The 10,438-nt window shown below is 56.5% G+C and overlaps 1 protein-coding gene across 5 annotated transcripts in view; it reads right to left on the bottom strand.

Moving 5' to 3' along the window:
• The window catches only part of hep (hemipterous), a 73,096-nt gene extending 69,546 nt beyond the window's left edge, over positions 1-3,550 (bottom strand). Inside the window, exon 1 of one of the 5 annotated variants that reach the window (XM_053789857.2) lies at positions 3,306-3,550. In XM_053789857.2, coding sequence (XP_053645832.2) covers positions 3,306-3,459 — 154 coding nt within the window. In that variant the 5' untranslated portion in view covers positions 3,460-3,550. The remainder of the gene's footprint in view (positions 1-3,305) is intronic. The other 4 variants (XM_053789856.2, XM_053789858.2, XM_070099555.1 and 1 more) reach the window with 4 other exon arrangements.
• Between the last annotated feature and the right edge of the window lie 6,888 nt (positions 3,551-10,438).

Here is a 10,438-nt window from a genome sequence, read left to right on the forward strand (position 1 = left end):
GAAGGCAAAGAAAATTCTTGTTAGGAATGCAAATGAATTGTAAAGCGATGCATTGATTCAGTGGTAGCACTCTTGCCTCACAACTCACAAGGTTCTCTACATATGCTGCTATATATAATAATCTATGTAATCTGTTTACTGTATTTTTACCGCTGAATATATCGCTGCTTAGTTAATCTTAAGTTAATTTTAAGCCTGACCACAATGCTCTGCATACAAGGGGCTTTTGGCATGTACACTCAACCATTGTATTTCTTTTGTACAACTATGTATTATGTCCAAATAATAATAAATAAATAAATAAATAAATAAATAAAAATCTTGGGACATGATAGAAATGTTGAGCAAATTTCCTTGTACCCATAACCTTTGTATAAGTGTAACCTAGCAGTAAATATGTTCCTCTGTAATAGTTGACTGCAGCAGGTCACTTCCTGGGAAAGGGATACGAGGAAGTATTTCTTTAGTTTTAGGGTGATTGAAAGATTACACCCAACTACCTTTTACACCTGTAACTGCTACACCCACCTACTACCATTACACCTGTAACTGCTGCACCCAACTACCACCATTACACCTGTAACTGCTACACCCACCTACCACCATTACACCTGTAACTGGTGCACCCACCTACCACCATTACACCTGTAACTGGTGCACCCACCTACCACCAATACACCTGTAACTGGTGCACCCACCTACCACCAATACACCTGTAACTGGTGCACCCACCTACCACCATTACACCTGTAACTGGTGTACCCACCTACTACCATTACACCTGTAACTGCTACACCCACCTACCACCATTACACCTGTAACTGCTACACCCACCTACCACCATTACACCTGTAACTGCTACACCCACCTACCACCATTACACCTGTAACTGCTACACCCACCCACCTACCACCATTATGCCTGTAACTGCTACACCCACCTATCACCATTACACCTGTAATTACTTCACCCACCTACCACCATTACACCTGTAACTGCTGCACCCACCTACCACCATTACACCTGCAACTGCTGCACCCACCTACCACCATTACACCTGCAACTGCTGCACCCACCTACCACCATTACACCTGTAACTGTTACACCCACTCATTACATACCAGAAACGCTACACCTACCTACCGCCATTACATACATCACCACTACACCCATCTATCACCACTGCACACCTGTCACCACTAGATCCACCTACCACTACACACCTGTCACTGCTATACATCACATCTGTCACTGCCACACATACCTACCACTACTACACACCTGTCACCACTAAACATGTAACTACACACTCATCAGTGCTACACTCGCCTCTACTACACACCTATCACTGCTGCACCCACCTACTGCCACTACACACTTGTCACTACTATTACTACTACCACCTTTCACCACTGCATACCTGTTAATACACCCATCAATCACACACCTTGCACTACTATAACTGTTATTACACATGTCACAAGTACACCTTCCACCACCACTACATACCTGTAACCACTACACCTACCTACCACCTATAAACACCTGTCATTACACCCACCTACAACCATTAAACACCCATCACCACTACATCTGTCAACACATACCTGTCATTACACAGACAACCATGACACACCTGTCACCTACTCACCTACACCCATCATCACTGCATGTCAACACACACTTGTCACTACACACCTGTCACCACTACACTCGTTACCAATACACCCACTACACACCTGTCACAACTACACCTACCTTCCACAAGTAAATACGTCACCACTACATCCACCTACAACCACTACACACCTGTCATCACTAATCACCATTACATCTACTACAAACCTGTCACCACTACACCTGTCACCAATACCTCCACTACAAACCCATCATCACTACACCTGTCACTACACCTGTAACTATACACCCACCTACAACTGCTACATTTGTCACCAGTACACCCACTACAAACCTGTCACCACTATACCTGTCAATACACACCTATCACCACTACACACCTGTCACCACTACACCTGTCACCACTACATCTGTCACCACTACACCTGTCACTACACACCTATCACCACTACACCTGTCACTACACACCTATCACCACTACACCTGTCACCACTACACCTGTCACCACTACATCTGTCACCACTACACCTGTCACCACTACACCTGTCACTACACACCTATCACCACTACACCTGTCACTACACACCTATCACCACTACACCTGTCACCACTACATCTGTCACCACTACACCTGTCACCACACACCTATCACCACTACACCTGTCACCACACACCTATCACCACTACACCTGTCACCACACACCTGTCACCACTACCCATCACTACACCCACCTATCATGACTACACCTGTCACCACTACACCCACCTATCACTACACCTGTCACCACTACACCCACCTATCACCACTACATGTCACTACACACCTGTCACCACTACACCCACCTATCACCACTACACCTGTCACCACTACACCCACCTATCACCACTACACCTGTCACCACTACACCTGTCACTACACACCTGTCACCACTACACCCACCTATCACCAGTCACTACACACCTGTCACCACTACACCCACCTATCACCACTACACACCTGTCACCGTTACACCCACCTATCACCACTACACCTGTCACCACTGCACCCACCTATCACCACTACACCTGTCACCACTACACTTGTCACTACACACCTGTCACCACTACACCTGTCACTACACACCTATCACCACTACACCTGTCACCACTACACACCTATCACCACTACACCAGTCACTACACACCTGTCACCACTACACCCACCTATCACCACTACACCAGTCACTACACACCTGTCACCACTACACCCACCTATCACCACTACACCTGTCACCACTACACTCATCCATCACCACTACACACCTGTCACCACTACACCCACCTATCACCACTACACCTGTCACTACACACCTGTCACCACTACACCTGTCACCACTACACACCTGTCACCACTACACCCACCTATCACCACTACACCTGTCACTACACACCTGTCACCACTACAAAACGCGTCATGTGATCAAGCTGACTGACTTGAAGATCACAGTTGGTGAAGTTATCTCCACCTTACACCACATTACTACTGACTCTTCTGCCCAGTTCACCACACCTGCACCTCCTCCAACACCTCTCCAACACACCTACATATCTTAAATGTGGTCATAGTCAGGGTTAAAGTGTTAGGTTGAGATGGTAGGAGGTGGTGTTGGAGAGGCTAGAGGACTTACGGGGTCTGGGTCGCCTCTCCGAGCCTGGTCTATCCCTCGTGAAGTCCAGATTTAGGTTGGTGTTCATCCTATCCCGGGACTGAGCCTCATTCTCAGCCTTGAGCCTCGTCCCCAGCCCCTGCAGTCTGTCTTGGAGGGAGCTCAGCGTAGCCATTTTTGTTTTCCTTTTGAGAGCGATACTAGAGCCATCTCTTGGTGGAGGAGATTACTGTGTGTGTGTGTCTGGTGGTGGTGTTGGGGGGTCGAGGCCTGGTACTGTGTGTGTGTGTCTGGTGGTGGTGTTGGGGGTCGAGGCCTGGTACTGTGTGTGTGTGTCTGGTGGTGGTGTTGGGGGGTCGAGGCCTGGTACTGTGTGTGTGTGTCTGGTGGTGGTGTTGGGGGGTCGAGGCCTGGTACTGTGTGTGTGTCTGGTGGTGGTGTTGGGGGTCGAGGCCTGGTACTGTGTGTGTGTCTGGTGGTGGTGTTGGGGGTCGAGGCCTGGTACTGTGTGTGTGTGTCTAGTGGTGGTGTTGGGGGGTCGAGGCCTGGTACTGGTGGTGGTGTGGGGGGTGCCTGTCTGGTGGTGGTGTGGTGGGGGGTCGAGGCCTGGTACTGTGTGTGTGTGTCTGGTGGTGTTGTTGGGGGGTCGAGGCCTGGTACTGTGTGTGTGTGTGTGTGTGGGGGGTGTGTCTGTGTGGTGGTGTTGGGGGGTCGAGGCCTGGTACTGTGTGAGTGTGTCTGGTGGTGGTGGTCGAGGCCTGGTACTGTGTGTGTGTGTCTGGTGTGGTGTTGGGGGGTCGAGGCCTGGTACTGTGTGTGTGTGTCTGGTGGTGTTGTTGGGGGGTCGAGGCCTGGTACTGTGTGTGTGTGTCTGGTGGTGGTGTTGGGGGGTCGAGGCCTGGTACTGTGTGTGTGTGTCTGGTGGTGGTGTTGGGGGGTCGAGGCCTGGTACTGTGTGTGTGTGTCTGGTGGTGGTGTTGGGGGGTCGAGGCCTGGTACTGTGTGTGTGTGTCTGGTGGTGGTGTTGGGGGGTCGAGGCCTGGTACTGGTGGTGGTGTTGGGGGGTCGAGGCCTGGTACTGTGTGTGTGTGTCTGGTGGTGGTGTTGGGGGGTCGAGGCCTGGTACTGTGTGTGTGTGTCTGGTGGTGGTGTTGGGGGGTCGAGGCCTGGTACTGTGTGTGTGTGTCTGGTAGTGGTGTTGGGGGGTCGAGGCCTGGTACTGTGTGTGTGTGTCTGATGGGGGTGTTGGGGGGTCGAGGCCTGGTACTGTGTGTGTGTGTCTGGTGGTGGTGTTGGGGGGGGGTCGAGGCCTGGTACTGTGTGTGTGTGTCTGGTGGTGGTGTTGGGGGGTCGAGGCCTGGTACTGTGTGTGTGTGTCTGGTGGTGGTGTTGGGGGGTCGAGGCCTGGTACTGTGTGTGTGTGTCTGGTGGTGGTGTTGGGGGGTCGAGGCCTGGTACTGTGTGTGTGTGTCTGGTGGTAGTGTTGGGGGGTCGAGGCCTGGTACTGTGTGTGTGTGTCTGGTGGTGGTGTTGGGGGGTCGAGGCCTGGTACTGTGTGTGTGTGTCTGGTGGTGGTGTTGGGGGGTCGAGGCCTGGTACTGTGTGTGTGTGTCTGGTGGTGGTGTTGGGGGGTCGAGGCCTGGTACTGTGTGTGTGTGTCTGGTGGTGGTGTTGGGGGGTCGAGGCCTGGTACTGTGTGTGTGTGTCTAGTGGTGGTGTTGGGGGGTCGAGGCCTGGTACTGTGTGTGTGTGTCTGGTGGTGGTGTTGGGGGGTCGAGGCCTGGTACTGTGTGTGTGTGTCTGGTGGTGGTGTTGGGGGGTCGAGGCCTGGTACTGTGTGTGTGTGTCTGGTGGTGGTGTTGGGGGGTCGAGGTACTGTGTGTGTGTGTCTGGTGGTGGTGTTGGGGGGTGAGGCCTGGTACTGTGTGTGTGTGTCTCGTGGTGGTGTTGGGGGGTCGAGGCCTGGTACTGTGTGTGTGTGTCTGGTGGTGGTGTTGGGGGGTCGAGGCCTGGTACTGGTGGTGTGTTGGGGGGTGCCTGGTACTGTCTAGTGGTGGTGTTGGGGGGTCGAGGCCTGGTACTGTGTGTGTGTGTCTGGTGGTGGTGTTGTGGGGTCGAGGCCTGGTACTGTGTGTGTGTGTCTGGTGGTGGTGTTGGGGGGTCGAGGCCTGGTACAGTGTGTGTGTGTCTGGTGGTGGTGTTGGGGGGTCGAGGCCTGGTACTGTGTGTGTGTGTCTGGTGGTGGTGTTGGGGGGTCGAGGCCTGGTACTGTGTGTGTGTGTCTGGTGGTGGTGTTGGGGGTACTGTGTGTGTGTGTCTGGTGGTGGTGTTGGGGGGTCGAGGCCTGGTACAGTGTGTGTGTGTCTGGTGGTGGTGTTGGGGGGTCGAGGCCTGGTACTGTGTGTGTGTGTCTGGTGGTGGTGTTGGGGGGTCGAGGCCTGGTACTGTGTGTGTGTGTGTCTGGTGGTGGTGTTGGGGGGTCGAGGCCTGGTACTGTGTGTGTGTGTCTGGTGGTGGTGTTGGGGGGTCGAGGCCTGGTACTATGTGTGTGTGTCTGTGTGTGTGGGGGGTCTGGTGTGTGGTGTTGGGGGGTCGAGGCCTGGTACTGTGTGTGTGTGTCTGGTGGTGGTGTTGGGGGGTCGAGGCCTGGTACTGTGTGTGTGTGTCTGGTGGTGGTGTTGGGGGGTCGAGGCCTGGTACTGTGTGTGTGTGTCTGGTGGTGGTGTTGGGGGGTCGAGGCCTGGTACTGTGTGTGTGTGTCTGGTGGTGGTGTTGGGGGGTCGAGGCCTGGTACTGTGTGTGTGTGTGTCTGGTGGTGGTGTTGGGGGGTCGAGGCCTGGTACTGTGTGTGTGTGTCTGGTGGTGGTGTTGGGGGGTCGAGGCCTGGTACTGTGTGTGTGTGTCTGGTGGTGGTGTTGGGGGGTCGAGGCCTGGTACTGTGTGTGTGTGTCTGGTGGTGGTGTTGGGGGGTCGAGGCCTGGTACTGTGTGTGTGTGTCTGGTGGTGGTGTTGGGGGGTCGAGGCCTGGTACTGTGTGTGTGTGTCTGGTGGTGGTGTTGGGGGGTCGAGGCCTGGTACTGTGTGTGTGTGTCTAGTGGTGTGTGTGTGTCTGTGTGTGTGTGTCTGGTGGTGGTGGGGGGTCGAGGCCTGGTACTGTGTGTGTGTGTGTCTAGTGGTGGTGTTGGGGGGTCGAGGCCTGGTACTGTGTGTGTGTGTCTGATGGTAGTGTTGGGGGGTCGAGGCCTGGTACTGTGTGTGTGTGTCTGGTGGTGGTGTTGGGGGGTCGAGGTCGAGGCCTGGTACTGTGTGTGTGGGTCTGGTGGTGGTGTTGGGGGGTCGAGGCCTGGTACTGTGTGTGTGTGTCTGGTGGTGGTGTTGGGGGGTCGAGGCCTGGTACTGTGTGTGTGTGTCTGGTGGTGGTGTTGGGGGGTCGAGGCTGTGTGTGTGTGTCTGGGGGGTACTGGTGGTGGTGTGTGTGTCGAGGCCTGGTACAGTGTGTGTGTGTCTGGTGGTGGTGTTGGGGGGTCGAGGCCTGGTACTGTGTGTGTGTGTCTGGTGGTGGTGTTGGGGGGTCGAGGCCTGGTACTGTGTGTGTGTGTGTGTCTGGTGGTGGTGTTGGGGGGTCGAGGCCTGGTACTGTGTGTGTGTGTCTGGTGGTGGTGTTGGGGGGTCGAGGCCTGGTACTGGTGGTGGTGTTGGGGGGTCGAGGCCTGGTACTGTGTGTGTGTGTCTGGTGGTCGTGTTGGGGGGTCGAGGCCTGGTACTGTGTGTGTGTGTCTGGTGGTGGTGTTGGGGGGTCGAGGCCTGGTACTGGTGTGTGTGGGGGGTGCCTGTCTGGTGGTGGTGTTGGGGGGTCGAGGCCTGGTACTGTGTGTGTGTGTCTTGTGGTGGTGTTGGGGGGTCGAGGCCTGGTACTGGTGTGTGTGTGCCTGTCTGGTGGTGGTGTTGGGGGGTCGAGGCCTGGTACTGGTGGTGGTGTTGGGGGGTCGAGGCCTGGTACTGTGTGGTGGTGTGGTGGGGGGTCGAGGCCTGGTACTGGTGGTGTGTTGGGGGGTCGAGGCCTGGTACTGTGTGTGTCTGGTGTTGGGGGGTCGAGGCCTGGTACTGTGTGTGTGTGTCTGGTGGTGGTGTTGGGGGGTCGAGGCCTGGTACTGTGTGTGTGTGTCTGGTGGTGGTGTTGGGGGGTCGACTGGTGTGTGTGTGTCTGGTGGTGGTGTTGGGGGGTCGAGGCCTGGTACTGTGTGTGTGTGTCTGGTGGTGGTGTTGGGGGGTCGAGGCCTGGTACTGTGTGTGTGTGTCTGGTGGTGGTGTTGGGGGGTCGAGGCCTGGTACTGTGTGTGTGTGTCTGGTGGTGGTGGGGGGTCGAGGCCTGGTACTGTGTGTGTGTGTCTGGTGGTGGTGTTGGGGGTCGAGGCCTGGTACTGTGTGTGTGTGTCTGGTGGTGGTGTTGGGGGGTCGAGGCCTGGTACTGTGTGTGTGTGTCTGGTGGTGGTGTTGGGGGGTCGAGGCCTGGTACTGTGTGTGTGGTCTGGTGGTGGTGGGGGGTCGAGGCCTGGTACTGTGTGTGTGTGTCTGGTGGTGGTGTTGGGGGGTCGAGGCCTGGTACTGTGTGTGTGTGTCTGGTGGTGGTGTTGGGGGGTCGAGGCCTGGTACTGTGTGTGTGTCTGGTGGTGGTGTTGGGGGGTCGAGGCCTGGTACTGTGTGTGTGTGTCTGGTGGTGGTGTTGGGGGGTCGAGGCCTGGTACTGTGTGTGTGTGTGTGTCTGGTGGTGGTCTGGGGGGTCGAGGCCTGGTGTTGGGGGGTCGAGGCCTGGTACTGGTGTGTATGTGTGTCTGGTGGTGGTGTTGGGGGGTCGAGGCCTGGTACTGAGTGTGTGTGTCTGGTGGTGGTGTTGGGGGGTCGAGGCCTGGTACTGTGTGTGTGTGTCTGGTGGTGGTGTTGGGGGGTCGCGGCCTGGTACTGGGTGTGTGTGTCTGGTGGTGGTGTTGGGGGGTCGAGGCCTGGTACTGTGTGTGTGTGTCTGGTGGTGGTGTTGGGGGGTCGAGGCCTGGTACTGTGTGTGTGTGTCTGGTGGTGGTGTTGGGGGGTCGAGGCCTGGTACTGTGTGTGTGTCTAGTGGTGGTGTTGGGGGGTCGAGGCCTGGTACTGTGTGTGTGTGTCTGGTGGTGGTGTTGGGGGGTCGAGGCCTGGTACTGTGTGTGTGTGTGTCTGATGGTGGTGTTGGGGGTCGAGGCCTGGTACTGTGTGTGTGTGTGTGTGTCTGGTGGTGGTGTTGGGGGGTCGAGGCCTGGTACTGTGTGTGTGTCTGGTGGTGGTGTTGGGGGGTCGAGGCCTGGTACTGTGTGTGTGTGTGTCTGGTGGTGGTGTTGGGGGTCGAGACCTGGTACTGTGTGTGTGTGTGTGTCTGGTGGTGGTGTTGGGGGGTCGAGGCCTGGTACTGTGTGTGTGTCTGGTGGTGGTGTAGGGGGGGCGAGGCCTGGTACTGTGTGTGTGTCTGGTGGTGGTGTTGGGGGGTCGAGGCCTGGTACTGTGTGTGTGTGTCTGGTGGTGGTGTTGGGGGGTCGAGGCCTGGTACTGTGTGTGTGTGTGTGTCTTGTGGTGGTGTTGGGGGATCGAGGCCTGGTACTGTGTGTGTGTCTGGTGGTGGTGTTGGGGGGTCGAGGACTGGTACTGTGTGTGTGTGTCTGGTGGTGGTGTTGGGGGGTCGAGGCCTGGTACTGTGTGTGTGTGTGTGTCTGGTGGTGGTGTTGGGGGTCGATTCCTGGTACTGTGTGTGTGTGTGTGTGTCTGGTGGTGGTGTTGGGGGGTCGAGGCCTGGTACTGTATGTGTGTCTGGTGGTGGTGTTGGGGGGTCGAGGCCTGGTACTGTGTGTGTGTGTGTGTCTGGTGGTGGTGTTGGGGGTCGAGACCTGGTACTGTGTGTGTGTGTGTGTCTGGTGGTGGTGTTGGGGGGTCGAGGCCTGGTACTGTGTGTGTGTCTGGTGGTGGTGTTGGGGGGTCGAGGCCTGGTACTGTGTGTGTGTGTCTGGTGGTGGTGTTGGGGGGTCGAGGCCTGGTACTGTGTGTGTGTGTGTGTGTGTGTCTGGTGGTGGTGTTGGGGGTCTAGGCCTGGTACTGTGTGTGTGTGTGTGTCTGGTGGTGGTGTTGGGGGGTCGAGGCCTGGTACTGTGTGTGTGTGTGTGTCTGGTGGTGGTGTTGGGGGGTCGAGGCCTGGTACTGTGTGTGTGTCTGGTGGTGGTGTTGGGGGGTCGAGGCCTGGTACTGTGTGTGTGTGTCTGGTGGTGGTGTTGGGGGGTTGAGGCCTGGTACTGTGTGTGTGTGTGTCTGGTGGTGGTGTTGGGGGGTCGAGGCCTGGTACTGTGTGTGTGTGTGTGTCTGGTGGTGGTGTTGGGGGGTCGAGGCCTGGTACTGTGTGTGTGTGTCTGGTGGTGGTGTTGGGGGGTCGAGGCCTGGTACTGTGTGTGTGTCTGGTGGTGGTGTTGGGGGGTCGAGGCCTGGTACTGTGTGTGTGTGTGTGTCTGGTGGTGGTGTTGGGGGGTCGAGGCCTGGTACTGTGTGTGTGTGTGTCTGGTGGTGGTGTTGGGGGGTCGAGGCCTGGTACTGTGTGTGTGTCTGGTGGTGGTGTTGGGGGTCGAGGCCTGGTACTGTGTGTGTGTGTCTGGTGGTGGTGTTGGGGGGTCGAGGCCTGGTACTGTGTGTGTGTGTGTGTGTCTGGTGGTGGTGTTGGGGGTCGAGGCCTGGTACTGTGTGTGTGTCTGGTGGTGGTGTTGGGGGGTCGAGGCCTGGTACTGTGTGTGTGTGTCTGGTGGTAGTGTTGGGGGGTCGAGGCCTGGTACTGTGTGTGTGTGTGTGTCTGGTGGTGGTGTTGGGGTTTCGAGGCCTGGTACTGTGTGTGTCTGGTGGTGGTGTTGGGGGGTCGAGGCCTGGTACTGTGTGTGTGTCTGGTGGTGGTGTTGGGGGGTCGAGGCCTGGTACTGTGTGTGTGTGTGTGTCTGGTGGTGGTGTTGGGGGGTCGAGGCCTGGTACTGTGTGTGTGTGTGTGTCTGGTGGTGGTGTTGGGGGGTCGAGGCCTGGTACTGTGTGTGTGTGTGTGTCTGGTGGTGGTGTTGGGGGGTCGAGGCATGGTACTGTGATGTTACTGTGTGTGTGTGTCT

The sequence above is a fragment of the Cherax quadricarinatus genome, chromosome 68 (genome assembly GCF_038502225.1).
Source record: "Cherax quadricarinatus isolate ZL_2023a chromosome 68, ASM3850222v1, whole genome shotgun sequence".
Lineage (NCBI taxonomy): Eukaryota > Metazoa > Arthropoda > Malacostraca > Decapoda > Parastacidae > Cherax > Cherax quadricarinatus.